This window comes from Sarcophilus harrisii, chromosome 3, assembly GCF_902635505.1.
Source record: "Sarcophilus harrisii chromosome 3, mSarHar1.11, whole genome shotgun sequence".
NCBI lineage: Eukaryota > Metazoa > Chordata > Mammalia > Dasyuromorphia > Dasyuridae > Sarcophilus > Sarcophilus harrisii.
In genome coordinates this window covers 320,143,296-320,165,548 of record NC_045428.1, presented here as the reverse complement: position 1 = coordinate 320,165,548, position 22,253 = coordinate 320,143,296, and the positions used below count along the sequence as shown (strand labels likewise).

Here is a 22,253-nt window from a genome sequence, read left to right as displayed (position 1 = left end):
GTCAGTTTTTGTATAGGTTCTATGAACTGCTGAGAAGAAAGTGTACTCCTTTCTGTCTCCATTTAGTTTTCTCCAAAGATTTATCATTTCTAACTTTCCTAGTATTCTATTTACCTCTTTGACTTCTTTCTTATTTACTTTATGATTTGATTTATCTAATTCTGAGAGTGCAAGATTGAGATCTCCCACTATTATAGTTTTGCTGTCTATTTCTTCTTGCAGCTCTCTTAATTTCTCTTTCAAGAATTAAGAAAATTCTCTTTTAAGAATTTAGATGCTACACTACTTGGTGCACATATGTTTAATATTGATATTGCTTCATTATCTATGCTACCCTTTAGCAAGATATAGTGCCCTTCCTTATCTCCTTTAATTAGATCAATTTTTGCTTTTGCTTGATCTGAGATAAGGTGGCTACCCCGGCTTTTTTTTGACTTCACCTGAAGCATAGTAGATTCTACTCCAACCTTTTACCATTACTATGTATGTACTGCTCTGCTTCAAGTGTGTTTCCTGTAAACAACATATTGTAAGATTCTGGCTTTTAATCCAGTCTGCTAACCGCTTTCTCTTTATGGGGGAGTTTACTCCATTCACATTTATGGTTAAAATTACTAATTTTGTATTAGTTGCCATCTTGTTAACTCTTGCTTATGCTTTTCTCCTTTCCTTCCTCCTTACCCCTCTCCCTAGTACTTAACTTGTGAGCACTACTTGCTTCTTACAGCCCTCTCTTTTTAGTATACCTCCCTCTACTTTAGAGTTCCTCCCCCTTTCTTACTCCCTTTCCTCACAATTTCTGTATTCTCTTCTGCTTAGCTTACTCCTTCCCTTTTCACTTTCCCCCTCCCAATGTTCAATGAGGTGGGAGAAGTTTCACTGTAAATCGAATATGTTTAATATTTTTCTCTTTAAGCCAATTATGATGAGAATAAGATACACGCTATGTTCACCCCCCTCCTTTCTTTCTCTCAGATATAACAGGTTTCTTTTGCCTCTTCGTGAGATGTAGTACCCCCATTTTACCCTTTTTCTGGTATAATTTCCTTCCCACCTCTAGTTTCTAGAACAAATTATACATGTGTTCTTTATATATCTTTATAATAGAAATATTTCTTTTTACCTTTTAAGGTTTCTCGAGTCCTATATTTGGAGATCAAAATCAGCCTTTATCTTAACGCAGTTCTTATTACAAATGAATAAACTGGGGGTAAATAGATGGCACTGTGGATAGAGCACTGGCCCTGGGGCCAGGAGGACCCGAGTTCAAATCTGGCCTCAGACACTTGATACCTTCTAGCTGTGTGACCCTGGGCAACACTTAACCCCCAATGCCTCATCCCCCTTTTCCCCCCACAAAAAAGAATAAATTGGCACCTGGTTTATAAATCGGTCTACTCTGAGTTTAGCTTTCGGATGAATCAATTTAATAAATCCTTATCACATCTTTTCTGAATTTGCAAAGTTGAAATATATTGAACCTTAAAAGATACAATTACTTCTGGGGATTTTTCTGAAAAGTCAGGCTTAAATGAATCGAACATATAAAGCTTCATCTGAGTACAGAAAGACAAAACCAAAATAGTCCTTGAACTCAAGGAGATCTGGAAGATATTGTGTGTGTGTGTGTGTGTGTGTGTGTGTGTGTGTGTATGTATGTGTGTAATAAAAGGAAAATTGAGATGGGAGAGAAAATTATTGACTTGGGATATCAGTAAAGATTTAATGAAAGAGATAACATGGGAAATTAACCTTGAAGACAGCCAAGAATTCTAAGCAGCAGCAAGAAAGTGCATTTCAGGACTGGGGAATTACTTGTAAATGCACAGTTTTCTTATACTGGAATATTAAGGAATTATATTTTCTTATATAATAAAAGTATAAGGAAACTGTTTTCTTTTACAGAATATTAAGCTCTGGGAATATGTGTAAAAAGTAGTCTGCCTGAAACAGTTTGTAAAAGAGAACGGTAGAAAATGAGGCTGGAAAGGCCTCATTTCCAAAATATATAGAGAACTGACTCTAATTTATAAGAAATCAAGACATCCTCCAATTGATAAATGCTCAAAGGATAGAACAGACAATTCTCAATCGAAGAAATTGAAACTATTTCTAGCCATATGAAAAGATGCTCCAAAGTCATTATTAATCAGAGAAATGCAAATTAAGACAACTCTGAGATACCACTACACACTTGCCAGATTGGCTAGAATGACAGGGGATGTTGGAGGGGATGTGGGAAAACTAGGATGCTGATACATTACTGGTGGAATTGTGAATACATCCAGCCATTCTGGAGAGCAATTTGGAACTATGCTCAAAAAGTTATCAAACTATGCATACCCTTTGATCCAGGAGTGTTACTACTAGGCTTATATCCCAAGGAGATCTTAAAGAAGGGAAAGAGACCTGTATATGAAAAAATGTTTGTGGCAGCCCTTTCTGTAGTAGCCAGAAACTGGAAACCGAATGGATGCCCATAGTTGGAGAATGGCTGCATAAACTGTGATATATGAATGTTATGGAATATTATTGTTCTGTAAGAAATGACCAGCAGGATGATTTCAGAAAGACCTGAAGAGACTTACATGAACTGATGCTGAGTGAAATGAGCAGGACTAGGAGATCATTATATACTTCAACAACAATACTATATGATGATCAATTTTGATGGACATGGCCCTTTTCAACAATGAGATGAACCAAATCAGTTCCAATAGAACAGTAACAAATTGAACCAGTTACACCCAGTGAAAGAACTCTGGGAAATGAGTGTGGACCTCTACATAGAATTCCCAATCCCTCTAATTTTATCTGTCTGCATTTTTTATTTCCTTCACAGGTTAATTGTACACTATTTCAAAGCCCGATTCTTTTTGTGCAGCAAAATAACTGCATGGACATGTATACGTATATTGTATTTAACATATACTTTAACATATTTAACATGTATTGGTCTACATGCCATCTGGGGGAGGGAGTGAGGGGAAGGAGGGGAAAAATTGAACAAAAGATTTGCAATTGTCAATGCTGAAAAATTAACCGCGCATATATCTTGTAAATAAAAAGCTATAATAATAATTTTAAAAATGAGGCTGGAAATATATAGGTTAGAACTAGATAGTTTTTACTTTATTTTTAATTTTTTTGTTGTTGTTTAGTCATGTCTGACTCTTCATGATGCCACTTTTTTAACTAGAAAGAACTTATTTTCCCTGGGAATAAAATAAGGCAAAACTTGAACACTATCTACTATATACTATATATCTTATGATTTTAATGACTCAACATTAGATGAGGATATATCTGCATAAAAGTGATCATCAATGATTATTTTTTTCTCTTCCTTTTGCATTTTATATTTTTAACTCTTTCTACACAAACAAAAAATTCAACTGACATACTCACAAAATGCTACTAAGAAGTAGAGTTATCTATCCTTAACCAGCAGAAATAATAAGGGCTGTATATACTTGTCATGCAATACAAATGTAAAAGTCAAAGAATTGCCTAACAATTATGAAGTAATAGTTATTCTTATAGCCTATGGCATAATTTTATAAATATAAGAAAATAAGCATATGAATTGGTAGTTGTTAATGTTGTCTTAGTTGCCTCATCTTAATGCTATATAAATAAAAACCATTATCATCATCATTACTTAGCAACAGACCCTTGAAAAATTTCTATTTCATTTTACATATCCATGCATAAAACTATCTACTACCCATTTATAAGATTTAGTTACTTTAACAGTAGGTAGGAATCATATTTCTTTCTATTGAAATTTAGTTGGCATGGATTAGTACAAATAGGATGCAAGAGCAGCAAATTCTAATAAAGTAGAAATAAATAATTTATGTGGAAATAGTTATCAATTTTAATTTTAGTTTTGTCCTTAACAGAATTAAAAAGAAAATAGGTAGTTTAAAAATGCAAAATTAAGTTCATCTGTTAATTTTAATATCTTGAAATTACTGTTACTGATTTTTTTTTTGGAGAAATAAAACCTATCTGATTACTTTTGAGATTTTGTCAAATATGAAGAAACGATATTAGAAAAAATTAAATAGCAACACTGGTGATTAATAATCTTGAAATGCTTGAAAGACAGATAGATGGGTAGATGGATAGGTTACCTTTGGTAGCTAGGCAGCATAGAGGATAGTGTGTTGGGTCTAAAGTCAAAAAGACTCATCTTTCTGAGTTTAAAACCGGCCTTGAACATTTAGTAGCTGTGTGACCCTAACTAAGCATTTTACTCCTGTTTTCCTCAGTTCCTCACATCTGCAAAAATGATGTGTAGAAAAAAATGGCACACCACTCCAGAATCTTTGTGATTAAGCCTTATAACAAAAAATAAAAAAGGAAGGGGGAAAAAAAGGCATTGCAAAACACTAACCAATATGTCAACAGAGTCTGACAATTTATGCAACATCCCACATCTACAGTTACAAAGAAGGGAGGGAGATGCATTTTCTTAAATTTTCTTTAAGTTGGTTATTGGTTGATCATTAAAATTACAAAGAATTCAGGTTTTTTGTTACTGTTAATATGAAATACATTCTTGAACACACAGGAAAAGGATGACTAAAAAAGGTCATAGAAACAATAAGCAGATTTTTATTTAGCAAAAATGGTTTTAGATGATACCTACCTGAAAAAGCCTAGAAAAAGGCCCCAGAAACTCTATTTCTGTATTCAGTAAATGGAAGTTCTTACCTATGACAGGAAGCCGTTTTTTAATCTCTGTTACTCTAAATACTGTATTATCCAAATCTTCCAGAGATGGTAAAGGCTCCAAGTTGGCAGCCTAATAATTGAAAAAAGAAAAATAAATGAAAATTCCCCATATTATTCCTTCAATGAGATTTTTTTTCTCTTTGAAATTTATTTCCCTCCAAGTATAACCCATTTTTTGTTTTATTTTTACTTTTTGCTCTAATAATGGCAATCTATTCATGGTAAATTATTTGCTTTCTTATCAATGCACACTCACAGAGTACAATAGCTAAAGCTAATTCCACTGAAATTACACAATAAAGTGTTATACATGACTATTATATTAATCTTGTGAAAATAACCTATATGAAAGCTGTCTTTTGAGGATCACAAAAAAGGTTTTTTTTTAAATTTTTTATTTTTTAGCATCAACTCTGTTAATAGAAATTTTCTATGAAGTCTTTCTGTTTTTCTTCTATCTAACCCCATCTCTTCTAGAATCATATATAAAAACCCTGTTTGGATCTTAAAGCCCTTTATGTTTCCTCCCCCAGTCTTCAAACACTTTACAGAACCTCATGTACTCTGTAATCTAATGACAGTGGTCACCTTGCAGTTTCTTTGCACAAGAAACTCCACTTCTCTATTCTAGGCATTTCCACTGGTTGTCTCCAATACCTGAAATGCTCTATGTATCTCTGCTTCCTGCCTTCCCTCAAACTCCACTTAAATCTCACGTGGAGGTGCTTCCACTCATGAACCCTTTTACCTAAGAAATTTTTATGTTATCCAGGTATATAAGTATATAAAATAGGTATGCAAATCAAACATTTACTGAAAATAAATCATAATTTCATGACCGCCCCCCCCCCCACATTCAGTTATGCAACACCATATAGGGGTTTAAGAATTTTTCTTTTACAGGAAGCCTTTCCAGATCCCCTTTAATTTTAGTGTCTTCTCTCTTGATTATTTCTGATTTATTTGGTCAATAGCTGGTTTGTACACAGTTGCTTACCTAATATCTCCTTCATGAGACTGGGAGGCTCCTCTAATAGTAGAGATTATTTTTTGATTTTGTATCTAATTAGCACAGTGCCTGATACATAGTAGGCACTTGCAAATATTTGATGATTAAAGCAGATTTTCTATTTACTACTAGATAATGGTCTGGTCTCCCTCCAGTTAACAGGAGAATAATCATCACTCGACCATTTTTATCAGGTAATGAAATTTCTGATCACAGAAATCCATAACGACTATAAATATAAAGAGTGGATGCAGAAGTACCATCACTGATTGATTCTTCAATTATTTAAGAAAAATTTTACCGTTTATATAGCTTACATTAATGTAGCATTTTAAAATTTACAAAGTACTTTATATACCTTCTCTCATTTCACTGACACAATATATCAGTCAAGTTCACTAGTTCAAGTAGTATTAGTCCCATTTCACAGGTAGGAATTGAGTCTCAGAGAAGTTACTTGTATGAGTTTACAGAAGTAGCAAAATAGCAGTTAAGAACTTAAACTCTGATATTCTGAGTCCAAATCCAGAAATCTTTCTACTTGTCATATTCTTCAATGTACTCATACATCCTTCAGCCTCTACACATGCTTCATGAGATCTTTTAAATCTTACTTCACGTTACCTGTTTCTTAAATGTCATTAAAAAAAGACTCATACCTAAAATATATTATTCTTATATTTAATTTGTCATATTCTTTAAGAATATATAAATATATAACCATAAAAGTCCCATTTACAACAAATTTACATTCAATTATATTACAGATGTGACACTAATTGTTTACTACTTTTCTTAACTATATGGCATGGGTAAAAGTATTGAAACTGACTGTTAATTCCTAGAATGAATAAAGGACACAAATACATACATACCTGTATATGACCATGTATTACAAGTAATATCTTGAGACTTTTCATGTGAATGCTGCGATCTAATAGTTCTACAGCTTTGTCCAAATCATCCTGTGTAGTTAATGGAATCACCAGCTAGACAAGTTTTAAATAGAAGATGTTTCAATTAAAAATAAAATGCTTCTGGCATCATGCAGAACCTGCAACACTGGCAGGTCAATCCATCTGATTGTCATCGACATACTTATTCACAGTTCAAATTTTCATGCCTTCAATCAATCAACAAGAAATTTATCAAACATCAAGTTTAAGTGCTAGGCACTAGAAGTACAAACACACGAAGTGAAAAAATCCTATTAAAGTGAATTTTGCCAATACAGTATAGATATTTAGGAAAATTTTAAAAAGTGAAAAATCCAGATATTTCTTATATTTCTACACAACTGCCTAAAAACTACCATCATAATCTGGCTTACTTCCAATTATGGCAGAACACAGTTAAAAACAACTTATCTGGGAATGTTTTTTTAATACTATCATATTACATTTTAATAACTATTTTTACAATTTTTCTCTAAGAAAGACTATAACTGTTTAGTTATAAACAGAACGAATATGACCGTTATAAATGGAATATTTTCATGATTTTCCTTCCAAATTGGAGTAATATTTTATGCAGACATTAGTTCTGTTGTTTCTTCTAGATGTCAATACTAACGGTTTGATGACATTTTAAACATAGAAAAAATAATCCAAAGAAATGATAAATATTTTGAGCAGTTTTATAAGAAAAGTCTCCACCCCACCCCCCCACCCCCAAGAATCATAGAACAACAGATTTAGAGCTGAAAGGGATATTAGAGGCCATCTAGTCTAATCCTTTTATTTTACCAATGAGTAAACTGAAGACCAAGGAGTTAAATGACTTTAAAGTTGCACAGGTGGAAAGCCGGGTCAGATTTGAAAATAGGTCTTTTGATTCAAAGTTAATTTTCCATTATATCACATAGCCTCCTAGAAATATGACTTATCGTCTTTTTCCCAAAAATGTACAAAGGTTTATTTACTTCTCTAAGACACTCTTGCTCTTTAGGGAGGAAAAAGAAACCACCACCAAACAAAACTAACCTATAGTGCTGAAATACTAATTGACTCTAGTTTGCTAATAACTTGAATACCTGACACCTCTGGGAGAGGTTTCTAGAATAGTGGTTTGGATAAATGGTCATACTTCTGATGTGGTAGGGTTTTTTGTTTTTGTTTTGTTTAAATACCTCCTGTTTCTAAGTTTTCCTAGAATTTAGACAAAGAATAGAGAACAATCCCCACCTTGCTGAAATTATTTTAAATAAATCATAGAATATTTTTCTTTCCTGTTTGTTGAGAACATTTCAATCTCATCCATGAAAACAATCAGATTTTCTGTTATATTAGTATAGAAGTGACTAATAAAAAACACAAACTTTTTTGGAACGGAAGCTAAGTATGGAATCCAGTCTTAAGGATAGAAACTTTTCCCTTCTTTACACACTAAAAATGAGAACTGGCCACACACACACAAAAAAAGTTTTCTGTTTTATTGTCCACGAAAAAGTTTCAATAAAGTTGTCTACTAAAAAGACAATAAATTTTTTAAAATGTTGATATTTTCCCAATATATTTGCATGAACTTATAATTTTAAAATAATGTAAAAAATACATTTAATGGTAAAACTAATGAATTTGATTTATGCTTTAGTGATTAAAAACATATTGGTTCAGAAGACATTTCTCAATGTTACTGTGCCTTATGGTTGTCATTATAAACATCTATTAGTCTATACTATTTCAAAATAATACTGAATGACAACATGAGATTATTGGCTGTCTCAGTTCAAGAGTTTTAAAGTTTATTTTAAAGTCAATTATTTAGGGTTTACTTAATTTTAAATAAAGTAGACAGCTTCAAATAGAGTAACTAGGTTTTATTAACAAAAGAATCACATCCACAAAAATTCAGTCTTTCAAACATGAGAATTCAATTAATCTATGACTCTAGGGCATGTGATTAAAATACTTTTCTAATAGTAATAATAATGATGATTTTTCAAGAATTATACATACTTTTACCCAACTTGCCTCCTGATTAATGATCTGTTTTCGTGACAATCATTAAATGAACACTTAAGTGACTACTATGGCCAAGCACACAAAGAAACAGTGAAGACACAAAGAGACACAAAAACCAGTGGATCAATCCTCTTGAAGAGTTTATAATCTATTATGAGAAATGTGTGTGTGTATATTAAACACATACTGAGTAAAGAAAAAAAATTAAATATAAGATTAAATACAAGGTACTGGAGCAATTAGGTGGAGCAGTGGATTAGAGCATCAGCCTTGAAGTCAGGAGGACCCGAGTTCAACTCTGACCTCAGATACAACACTTCCTAGCTGTGTGACCCTGGGCAAATCACTTAATCCCAATTGCCTCAGCAAAACAACAACAACAACAACAACAACAACAGCAACAACAGCAACAACAAAAACAAGGTATTTATTGAGGAAGACACTAGTAGCTGGGAGAAATGAGGCATTAGATGGTCCAGGTTCACTGGATTTAATCAGAGGATCTTGGTTTGAATTCTAGCTTTGCCACTACCTACTTTTGTGATTCTGGGTAAATCACTTTAGCTATTTTAGACTTTAGTTTACTCAACTGTAAAATGAAAGCTGGGGCTGGACCAGATAAAGTCTAAAGATTCTTACAGCTCTGGTCCTATGAAACTAAAAATGGAACAAATATGTGACCTTAGCTTGCTTACTTATTGATCAGAGTGCAATGTGATACTAACAAACAACTGCTGGAAGTAAATTACTTACTAGCCTCTGTATGTATACTATTTTAATCTATTTTATGGAAGAACTTTAAAATAATAGTATCAGGAAAGCTAAAGCTCAGAAAAAAATCAAGACTTATGAAAAATGACTAGAAAATAAAAGGTTATCATTTTTCAAACATAGAGAATAGAGTCAAATTTATAAATTAAGAGTCATTTCCCAATTGACAAATGATCAAAAGATATGAAGTCTTCAGATGAAGTGATCAAAACCATCTATAGTCATATGAAAAAATGCTTTAGCTCACTACTGATTGGAAAAATGTAAATGAGCAATTCTGAAGTACTATCTCATATTTATTAAATTGGCTGATAGGACAGAAAAGGAAAATGACAAATGGTGGAGAGAATGTAGGAAAAATGAGACATTAGCACATTATTGGTAGAATGGTGAACTGATTCAATTGTTCTATAGAGTAATTTGGAACTATGCCCAAAGGGTTATAAAACCATGCATACCTTTTGACCTAGCAATGCCACTATTAGGCTTGTATCCCAAAAGAGATAAAAGAAAAAAAAAAAAGAAAAAGGACCTATATGTACAAAAGTTTTTATGGCAGTTCTTTTCTGGGAGCAAAGAATTGGAAATTGAGGAGATGTCCAACTGGGGAACAGTTTATTAAATTGTGGTATATAATTATCACGGAATACTATTGTGTTGGAAGAAATGATGTGCTATAAAAAAATGATGAGCTCTCAGAAAGACATGAACTGAGGCAAAATACAAAGTAACAGGAATATTTTAAGATGATCAGTTATAAATGACTTGGTTATCCTTAGCAACACAATGATCCAAGACAACTCTGAAGGAATTATGAGAAAAATGCTATCAATCCCCATAGAAAACAAAAGGCTAGGATAGAGGCAAGAATAAAAAAAGAACAGGCCTTTGGTTTGGAAAAAAAACACATGATAAAAGATAATGGAAAAAGGTAAAGCCAAGCAATTATACAATTATTACTTCCATTTTTTCATCAAGGAGAAACTGGAAAAATTGGAACACAAAAGAAAGCACTTGCCACTTTAAATGAATCTGTATATTCAGATCCAAGTAAGTTAACTCCCAATGTACTAAAAGAATTTTCCAATATAATTTCAAAAATACTGTCAATGGTCTGATAAATCACAGACAATAGGCAGAAAATGTCCTGATTTTTATGGGGGTGAGAGAGTCTTGAGGTAGACTCTAAAAACTAGATTCGTGAACTTGATATTTGTGAACTCTATTAAGAACATAAGGGATTATTAGATAGATAGAGTGTAAGCACTTACAAATAAAAGGAAGAAATTATAAATCATGCAAATCTCATTTCCTTCCGTAATGGAATTATTACACTGCCAGATAATACCAAAGATTCAAAAAGAAACATTTAAAAGTTTATGCTCAAATTTATTCAAAACATGAATTTTAAGTGGTATAAATATGAGTTCTATGAGAGATATCCTGGTATAGTAAAAATAAGTGCTAAAGTTGAACTCAGAGGCCTGGGTTTGAATGCTGGCCTCAGATACTTCTAAGCTGTGAGGCCTTGGTCAGGTTACCTTACTTCTCAGTCTTAGTTTATTATTTATAAAATGGTTGTGATAATATTTGTACTTTCCATAGCTGCTGGAAGAAAAGTGATTCATAAGCTTTAAAATGTCACACCAATAAGGATATTATGTTGTAGGAAGTTTGTCACCTAATTATCCATTTATCCTACAAGAGTAAGATTTAGCTTAATGTGATGGAAATCTTGACTCATATTTTTTACATCATATATATATATATATATATTTATATCATAATAGTTCTGGCTAATAATATTTTCAGTATTATTGCTTTCTGGTACATATAGCTTAATATAGGAATGTTTCCTAAGAGGTTTTATTTATGGTAAAATATAAAACTTTTATATTCTTAGGTCATATTTGAATATATAATTACAGTAGCAAAATCTAATGAAATACATAGAGGAAATCTATGGTAGAGGCAATAATTTAAAGATTAATTTTAAATGTATCTCAAAGGGATATATTCTCATAGAAAGGAAAAAAAATCAGATATCTCAAGCGAGACAACATTAACAACTAGCAATTCATATGTCTACTTTCTTATATTTATAAAATCTTTGATATTGGCTTATACAGGTAATCAGGTATATCCTTAATTAAAATATGAAAAGGGAACAAGTTTATTTTAGAAGGTCTTCTACAACACATCATGACAGTCATATAAGTGATTTGAGAGCTATAAAAAATGCAAAATCCCAGAATATTTATTGAAAAAAGTGTACTTGAGTTACAGGGAAAGAGAGATGGAGAGACAAAGGCAGAGAAAGATAGAGAAATAGAGAGAGTGCAGGGGTGGATGGGAGAGAGAGAAAAATCTACAAATAGATATCTATCTTGATCTTGGACACTGGGAAGATGCAGAGCTGTTTCAAGGATCCCTGATTATTTCTTAATACAAAAGGCCATCTTTTAGAACAATATTATTCCAATAATAGTATATAACTGTTAAATATGAAAATGACAATTTCAGAAAAATTAGACCAATGAAGACAACATACTAAAAGATTCATGGTTTGATGTAAAATATATTGCCAAAGGTGACTTATGTAACCAGAAGTGGTGTGAAAGCTATCAGACATTTAACTGGACAAAGAGCTTGTCTGGTCCTGTAACAAGAGTGAGAGACCAGGCATACATCCTTCATGCAGTACTGGTAGCCATGAAATAGTAAAAGAATGAGAGCAATATTATAGTACTAAGAAAAAAATCCCCTATAGAAAATTTGGAGAAAGATAATGAAAAGAATCATATGGGGAAAGAAGAAATCAGTTGTTGATTTAAGTGTCCATATTCTAGGACTTCCTATTGACCAATGGACAACTTAAATGGGATGACACCTTAAACTCAACATGTCCAAAACAACTCATAATATTGCACTTCCTTCCCTAAACTCTTTCCTCTTCCCAACTTTTCTATTACTATTCTATTATTAATAATTGCTGTATTATTATTATTTTTCTATTACAACAACCTCCCAGTCACCATCCTCCTAATGTAGATGTGATTCTCAACTCTTTACTCTCTTCTCCATATCCAATCTGCTGTCAAGTCTGGTAGATTTTTACCTTAGTAATATCTTGCATGTTACTGCTACCATCTTCATTACCTCATTCCTGGACTAATAAAATAACCTGATGGTTGGTCTCCCTGCCACAAATCTCTCATCACTCCTAAGTATAGGTCTGACTATGTCATTCCCTTACTTAAGAAAATCCAGGGACAACTCATCACTTTCAAGACCAAATATAATTTTTTATTTGGCATTCTAAATCTTTTGTAATCTATCCCATTCCATTTTTTACCTTTCTAGTCTTACACTTTCTAGTCCCCCATGTACTCTGCAGTCCAATGCCACTAGTTTCTTTGCTGTTCTTTGCACAAGAAACTCCATTTTCCTACTTACCTTCCTCATCTGTTTCTTGGCTTCCTTTAAGTCTCAACCAAAAGGGCATTTAAAATCCTCAAATCTTCTATAGGAAGTCTTTTATAATCCCTTTTAATTCTAATGGCTTGCCTCTGTTGATAATTTCCTACTTATTCTGTATATATCTTGTTTGCACAAAGTTGTTTGAGTGTTTTCTCCGCTATTTGACTGGGAGCTCTCTGAGAACAGAGATTGTTCCTTGACTTCCAGTGCTTAGCACAATGCCTGCCAAATAGTAGGTACTTAAAAATATTTATTGACTGACTTCCTCTTCTGATTATCTTTAGCCCAAATTAAGAAAATGGACATAACCAAATAACATCTTGACCAATACTAAGAATAGGAAATGAAAATTTCAGTTGTGAGATACAGAGACAGATATATCTATCTACATAAATTCTACTGACTAATAAGTATATTATTATTATTATTGAAGCTGAACAAGAACTTCACATGGAAAGGTTGGAGATATATGGCAAGAAAATAAGGGAAAATTTCTAATAAATATATAAAATTCATTATCTTCCTATAAGGTTTATTATTACATAATTTTCACTGCAGGCTTTGTCAGTCTTTCCAGAAATCAGAAACATAAAAAGAAACTAAAATATAAGTTGAGAAAATGTACAAAATTTAATTTTGTTTACTTATTCCTATAGCATACACATACATTCCTTGAATACTTGAGAAGCAAAACAATCCTGTCTGAAACTCTCATCCAAATTAAGAGAGTATAAAATTATTCAATTATTTATTCAAGATTCATTAAATGCCTAACATGTGTATTAAATATTGAAAACACAAGTTCTTTTATGTTACCTCATTATTGGTATAATGTAGATCCATAGACTGTCCAAAAGCAATTTTGGCTTTAGAACTCAGCTCTTCTAATCTAAGTGGTCTGGGAAACTGAAGAATTCTGTAAAAATACAAAATGATAAGATTTTACAAGACTAATATCTAGAAATCTACTTTTCCAATAATAGTTGTATATTGGTTAAATGAGAGCAAGTGTTACACAGAGCTACACTTGAAATTAGGAAGATCTGAGTCTTTTGTTTCTGATATATCTTAGCTGTGTGGATTTGTGGCCACAGGATTTTTAATGCCCTCGGTAACTTAGGCTAAAATTGTGTTTGAATTATCCATTGATTTAACCAATGGAGGTGGTTTTCATACTAGGGATTTATAATCAATTCCTATGAAATTATAGGTCTCTTCTACCCTACACACAAAATGACTAAACAGATCTAAAATTCAGAGAATCTATAAAGCAAACAATCAACTGACTAACACAAATTGGCAGTTCAAATTAGATATAATTTACCTACATTTTCTTAAAACATTTTTCTTATCTGATGAGCATACAAATTGATAGATGGGTATTAAAATAATGTAAAAATAAATAACAATTGAAATGTAATGACAGAATTTTCAAATGAGCAGAAGTAATGGTGATTTTCAGCAAAAATTTTTATGTATACAAAAAATGTAGTTCAAGTCAATTTTATGAGTAAAATTTCCTTTAAAAAAAAAAAAGGCTCCAGAATGTTTTTAATAGACTTTATTGTATCAATTGTTTGTTTAAAAAAAAAAAAGGTATTATTTAAATCAACTGGACTGAACTAACATTTTTCGCTATCTCTTGAATTATTTAACATGTGAAACACATTTGAATGATAAATTATAGATCATCACTTTACATATGTTTTAGAAAATTAACATTGTATTTCTTACTTTAATTAGCAAAGACAATAATAAAACTGATTTCCTTCTCAATTTCAAAATACCATCTAATATCCTATTAATGTTGAAATTTTCCTTACCTTTGAAATGTCAGATTTATTTATGACCCAAAGAAAAATATTAGTAAAAGTTATCTGTCTTCTTTTCTTTAAAAAACAAAACAGCCGAGTTTCATATACATTGTTTTAATAATTCACTTTAAAGAACCTTTAGGACCAAAGAGATTTTGAGAATTTAGTTCTGATCTAATGGAAAGCAATTCTCAGTTTATAAGCTGTTTGGATGTGCACTTGTTAATATCTATTTAGTATTTAACTATTTCAAGTAATGAATGATTAATGGTCTTCAAATACAATCCTGGAGAGGCCCATATAAAGATAAGATACTAAGTGTTTTTTATTTTTATTTAGAACAGAAGAGGAGTTAAACAAGCAAAACATAATTGTTTTTAAGCTGTCTACCTAAAACTTTTTGACTATTTCAAAATAGAAATAATATATTAAATCAAATTAAAGATAAATTAATAAATGAACATTTTGTCTTTTGCAGCTTATATTGCAAAAGATTGGGTTTTGAATACCTATTCTACACTTTATTACAAGTTATTAAAGAATATTACATTTTTAGCTTTATGCCTACATTAAAGTCTACATTAAAATCTTAACTGTATACCACTCCAGTATCTTTGCTAAAAAAAAAAAAAAAAAACAAAGAATTAGATATAATTGATAACAACTAAGCAATAACTACAAAAAAAATTATTAATGGCTTCAATGGGGCACCTAAAAGATGTGTTTAAATGAATAAATAATAAAAAAAACCCATTAAAATGGTTTATCTTTTTTCTACTTTACCTTTTTTCACCCCGATGCTCAAATTTGACTCGAACATCATTCTATAATGAAAAGACAAATCATAAATAAGCTATGACTTCTGATTATAATTCTAATTTTTTCCTTAGATAAAAATGAACATCTATAAATAATCCTTTATTAATTTTAGAACACTAAAATATTTTATATTATCTTCTTTCTTTTTGTGTTAGATACCATACAATTAAATCACTCAAATTTGTAAGGCATAAATTTCCAGAAATTAGTTAGCTGAAGCAAAATAATTCTTTATTTAAATGATTCAAAAAATTAATTGTTAAAAAATACTGCCCTGAGAGTATATTTTAGTTTAATAAAAATTTTCACATTAAATGAAACTCAAGATATTAAATTAAAAACAAAACATCAATTTTCTACACTGCTTTCTGTGCAAATAAGTATCATGAGGAATATTCCTAAACATTCTCAACAGACAAGTTTTGATTTAAATCAATGGATATACGACTCCAATTTAAGTAGGACTAGAATTAAACATTTGGACATTATTGTGTGTGTGTGTCTTCTTTAAAACTACTGAAAGGACTAGATGTGGTGATAAAGACCTGGAATTCGAAGCTTAGGATATTGTACTGTTTGAGTTTAGTGGTTCTGAGGCAGTAGGGCTAATAGTTGATCATGTATCTGTGTTCAAGTTTGGTATCATGGCCACCAAACTGCGTAAGGAAGGACAAACCAGCCCAGGTCAGAAAAACAAGAATAGTTTGTTGCTGACTAATACTGGTATCAGGCCTGTGAGTGGTTGCTATACTTTACAATTGGACAAGATAAAAGATCTGTTCTCCAAAGAACAAACAAAACAAAACCAAAAACACATTAAAACAATAAGCCCCCTTTCTCCCCTCAAAACTCCAAAATAACCAAAATAACCAAAACCAAAAAAATTAAATTTAAAATTTAAATTAAATCAAATTAGCAATTTACAAAGCTACCTTATTTGTTTTTATAATATGATGAAAACAGATACCTGTTTTTTGGGTGATGAAGATTTTGGTTTTCTGGATTCCTGTAGGGATAATGGTCGACTAGCCTTATGAAGGACAGCCAGATCTTGCATTATTGAATTCAAGGCTTGCTGATCATCTGTTTTTAAAAATATCACATACAGAAAATATCATTTCAACAAAAATTAAGATAAAAAAATGAAATAAAGATTAAAAAAATATACACAATTTCAATGAATGGGCTGTTAATGAATAATGGCCTAATGCCCAATAAAATCACAATTAATTAATAACAAACTCAAAATATAATCACACAAGTTTTAGTATCATTCTTGGGGTTCAAGCAGTAAATTATTTTTATAGGTAATTTTAAAAAACTGAAATGTAGCAATGAAGAGTTTAACTTCAAAAGAGACATATGTAATGAAGTCAACAAAGTAGCACTGTCTATCAAGAAATCAATCAACAAGCACTTAATTAAATGCCTATTATGTGTCACACACTGCCTAAGTTAGTTTCTATCAAAAAGGGATACTTATCATACATAGAAATCATGAGCGAGTATTATGCCACAGTTCTCTTTTATTGTCCTAACTCAGTTTCCCTAATTATCCTGACCCAATCCTGACTCAATTTCTCTAATTGTTCTGCTTCAGTTTATAATTTTCTGCTCAATCCTGCAAAACCACCCCTCCCTTCTTTATCAGAATATTTGATAAAGATAAAATATCTTATGTTTTAGAATATCAGAATGCCTCTCCCCATCCCAAGCTATCGGAACATTACATACCATCTTATCAAGATGCCTCTCCCCATCTCCGGGGTTCCTCCCCCTATGATGTAATCCCCCTCTCTGGTGGCTCACCCCCATCCTGTCAGAGTCCCACTCCGGCTTTCAGCATCCTGACTCCACCCCGTCTCAGTCTACCCCAAGTCTGAGCCATGTATATATAGGTCATTGAGAACTTATTGTTTGCTAGATTCTTGGAGAGGACAGTCTCATTTAACCCTGGGACCAAATCATGGATCCATTTAGTTCCAGTAAATCTCTCCCTTTTAAATAAATTATTAAATATTCTCTAAACTATAGCTTACCTCAGTTTCTCTGGCATTACATTTTGGAGGCCCCAGCAAGATGTTAGAAAATGAGCAGGATTGGAGATTAGAGATCTTTGGGTCTCAGGGAGGCTGGGGATCTGGGTTCTTTACTTGGAGAGGCCGGCTCTCTGGATTTTTTTTCCAGAGCCTCCAGGAAAGAGCAGTTTCCAGCCACAACTGTACCTGAAGCCTGATGGTGGGACACTCCATTTTGGCCACAGGAGAGTAAGTCTGGATGTCTTAAGACCTGTTCTGTTCTGTCTGTGCTAGCATCTGGATATTCAGAATAATGAAATGCTGACAGGCATAAATTCTGAGAGTAGGGTTTTCTGGATGCAGGGGCACTACCTGGTATCTAAGAAACATCTGGTTCTGTGTGCCAGTTGGAACAACTCTGGGCATTGCAGAGTATAAATCTGGGTCTTTTTTTAAAGACACCATCTAGCTAAAAACTGTGTGTTAATGTTTTTGACTGCGCAGTCATGTCCGTGTTTTCTGTGTGACTTGTTTGTCTGTGTGACTTGTTTGTGACTTGTTTGGTTCAGAGCTCTGCTAAATTAAGAAATTTGAGAATTAGTATAAAATTTGCTTGTGATTTTAAACTTAAAAACTGGCACTCGGGTAATTTAAATTCAGGTGTGGCTTGGATTGAGCTAGCCTAGATAAAGCCTCTGGAGACAAAAGGAGTTTATGCTAACTGCTTTGAACTCGGACTGGAGAAACATCTGATTCAGAATTTTAGGATGGTTTTAAAATTATGGGAAATAATTTTACTGTTGCCTTTGCATGCCAGATTTGTTCTGAGTATTTTTTGGGGCAGTTTTAAATTGTAGGAAATAATTTTACTGTTGCCTATGCAGGCTAGATTTAGTTATCCTTGAATGTAAGATCTTAAGAACTTGTTGGAATGAAGTTCTGTTAACTTACCTGAAAGGGGTCCCATGCCTCTAATTAGGTAAAGAAAGGTCTGACTTTTCTAAAGGCTTCAACTCTGGCCAAAGTTGGAGCTTAGGAAAAGTCTACTGGAAAAAGCGGCCATGTGAAATCCTCACCCCCATCCCACTACTTTCCACTACTTTAAAGGTTAGGTGGGGTAAGGATCTTTTGTCTTCAAAGGTGAAGATTAAACTCACCCCCCACAGCTCTCTACTACTTCAGCAACAGAGTGCCTAATTAGCCTGGGGTGAAGTTTAGCTCCTCTTCCCTCCTCCTACCTTTGTGGAGGTGGATTGGGGGGAAGGGCAGCCATGTGGAATTTCCCCCCCACCCCACCCCCAAGTGTGTTTTAGTCTCTTTCTACAGAAGCTTGGCTTTGGCAAATGATTTCAAGAGACAGGTCCCATTTTAAGCTAATTGACTGATGTATAATTTGGTAGGGCTATTTCTAAAAGTTTAAAGGATATTTTAAAGAATCTTTCAGATTCTTTTCTGTAGAATTGGGTATTCTGTATAAGTTTAATTGATTGTATCCTGAGGTTATGACCATCATTTAAAGGGCTTCTGAAAATAATAGCTTTTCCTTGTCCTTTTGAAAATGTTTCTGTTAAATACATGTGAACTTACTGAAACAAATTTATTACTGTTATCAATATGAGGTTATGGAATTTCTAAAAGTTTAATAGTTTTAAGAACCTCTTGGATTTTTTTTTTTATGTGGTATTAGGATATTCTTTATAGGATATTCTAAATTTTAATTGATTGTATTGAGTCATCCTGAGGTCATTTAAAGGGCCTCTGAAAATAATGTATTTTTGTCCTTTTGAAAATATTTCTGTTTTGGACAATATGTAATTTGGAATATATGTCTATGTATTAGGCATTTTTAAAAGCAAACTGATTTGTATGTATAATGTTTACTTATGGAAACATCTACTTAGATATGAAAGAAGTGAACATACTGAGACAAATTCTTACTGTTATAAATATAAGATTATGGTAAATATCTGCTTAGGATTTATCTGAAACTTTGATTAACAGAATATGTTATTAGAAGTAAAATTCCTTGGGCTTATAATTAATGCTATTTGGGAGTTTTAAAGCTCCACAGTTAGTGGCACAATTAACTAGAGTAAAAATGAATTAAAGCTATTTTATCCTGTTTTGCTGAAGTTAAGTTTTAACTGCTTATGTTATGGTTGTGTCCCTGCATTTTTCCTCCTGTAACTAATTTCTATGATCAGAGCAATGGTCAATAAGAGACTGTTAATGCAATTCAATTATGTCATACCTTGCTGTTTCCAACCTGGTTATATGTAATCATTATATCCTAAATATTTGGGCAAATAAGTATTTAGTCTGATCATTTATATGTTACTGAATATTTGTGTCTGTGGATATTCAGGTTTTTAAAGGTTTCTAAATAATGAGAAGACAAAAGCCTAACTGCCGTTTTATTTATTGGGAAGCTGCTGGCCAATTCACATTCTATATCTGTCTGTTCTAACCTTTACTTGTTAGATTTGTGTTTTTGTTCTAGATTTTGATCAAAATTACAGGTATTGACTTGCTTCTGAGACATGGATCAGCCCATCTGAAGCTTTGGTAGCAGGCAGCATGGCCATACCTATCCAGGAAGCAGTTTTTGAGAAGATCGCTTGCTCCTGATATAATTTGGACTGATACCGGGGAGTGGGAAAGTGGTTGAATTATTATTAAAATTTTAACTGTATTACTGTGTTTAAGATTTGTTACAACTGGGATTTGTTAAAACTGTAACTATTACTGTATGTTTGAGGGATTTTTAGTAAACTTACTGTACTAGTCTGTTACATATAGGAATTTTCATTCATACTTGGGATTTATATGAGGAATGGTCATTTTATAATTCCTTTCCATGAAAAAAAAAAAAAAGGGAGAAACTGGTTGAAATACTGGTCAGGAAATTGGGAAAACTGATGTATTTTTCTTAGGCACTTCTGCCCTGCCCCCTATCTCATTAGTTCAGATTGAGTTGGAAATTATTTAAACAGTCCTTTTTGTTTTTTATGTTTTAATTTTGAAATCCCTTATTCTGCTGGAATTGCCCTGGCAGACTCAGTTTTGGGGATTATTTTGGTTATCTTTTATCAGAATATTATTTAGCTACAACCAGGAATCAGACACCTGTCCTGGGACTGGCAGTCTCTCTGATCTGTTTCTCCACTCCTGTTATCCCAGTTCCTTAATTAGTATTTCAGTATTTTTATATCAGGTCTCTAATAGTTTGGGGTTGTCTGCCTTGGTCTAACTGCATAACCTGCTCAGAAATCTGTTTCCTAGAGCAGCAGTCTGGGATTATCAGGGAGAGACTTGTCCTTGCTATAAGTCCTTGCATTTTTCTAGTTTTATTTTGGTTTATTTGCTTTACATAGGATGGGTCAAAAATTATGGTGCTAAGACCTTCTAAAGGAAGGTAATTCAATGATTTGAATATTCAGAAGAGAGAAGAGTGTGGAATGTTATGCCACAGTTCTCTTTTATTGTCCTGACTCAGTTTCCCTAATTATCCTGACCCAGTCCTGACTCAGTTTCTCTAATTGTTCTGCTTCAGTTTATAATTAGGGAAACTGTCAGGACAATAAACCCCTAAGTCTGAGCCATGTGTATATAGATCATTGAGAACTCACATTGTTTGCTGGATTCTTGGAGACGATAGTCTCATTCAGCCCTGGGACCAAACCATGGATCCATTTGGTCCCAGTAAATTTCTCCCTTTTAAATAAATTATTAAATACTCTCTAATCTCTATCTTGCCTCAGTTTCTCTGGCATTACACCAATAAGGAAAAGCACAACATGATTTATATAAAAACACTGAGTAAAAGTAGCAATAGATTGTGAAAAGGCTGCCTGCTTCCTAATCTGATGCAGTAGTTACAAACTTTTTAAAATTTATACCAAAACATTGGCATTTCAGTATGGCTTAGTTGAAATGGTCCTATAATTATGGGTTTTCCCAAGAAAGCACTGCTTACACATTTGTTAAGTTAATCGAATATGTGAATCTGGTATTATTTTCTCTAATGAATGATTCTGTGTCCCCATGCAAAATTCTCATGAAGAATGACCAGACCAGAGGAAGCATTCCCTATCTTGAACTCTCTACCATTCTAGCTCCTCTACTATTTTCCCCCTCCTTCTAGTATAAAGGCTTCTTGGGTAATATTTGGATCTGTGGCTTATAGAAAACACCCTAAAACAGTAATATCAGCAATCTAGCATGTTTGGGCTTCTACCTACTACAATATTATTTAATGGGATCTTGTCATTACATGACAGGCAGCTGTCAGATGTCTATTTCTACTAACATGGGATCTGAAAACTTTAATATTCTTGATGGCCACATTCTTCCAACTGTTGATTAAATGAGAAATGCCACTCTAAACCAGGTGGTCTTTAACCTTTTTCCATTCATGACCCTTTTATACCTGAGAAATTTTTACATAACCCTGGGCATATAAAATAGGCATACAAATTAAACATTTACTGATAAAAAAAAAATCATAATTTTGCAACCCCCACAGGAAACTGAAACCCAAGATAAATGAAGAGGTGGTAATAAAAATACACAATATTGTTTTAAAAAGTGCAGTTCTCTGGTCAAGGCAAATTATATTTGAGCTAAGTGAAACAAT

At 32.6% G+C, this 22,253-nt stretch overlaps 1 protein-coding gene across 1 annotated transcript in view; it reads right to left on the bottom strand.

Moving 5' to 3' along the window:
• MAP3K2 (mitogen-activated protein kinase kinase kinase 2) overlaps nucleotides 1-22,253 on the bottom strand; it is a 110,517-nt gene that overhangs the window by 37,017 nt on the left and 51,247 nt on the right. The window contains exons 3-7 of the mRNA XM_031959868.1: nucleotides 16,567-16,682; nucleotides 15,564-15,604; nucleotides 13,783-13,882; nucleotides 6,628-6,741; nucleotides 4,723-4,813 (exon numbers count right to left, since the gene is read on the bottom strand). Of these exons, the coding sequence (XP_031815728.1) occupies nucleotides 4,723-4,813; nucleotides 6,628-6,741; nucleotides 13,783-13,882; nucleotides 15,564-15,604; nucleotides 16,567-16,682 (462 nt within the window). The remainder of the gene's footprint in view (nucleotides 1-4,722; nucleotides 4,814-6,627; nucleotides 6,742-13,782; nucleotides 13,883-15,563; nucleotides 15,605-16,566; nucleotides 16,683-22,253) is intronic.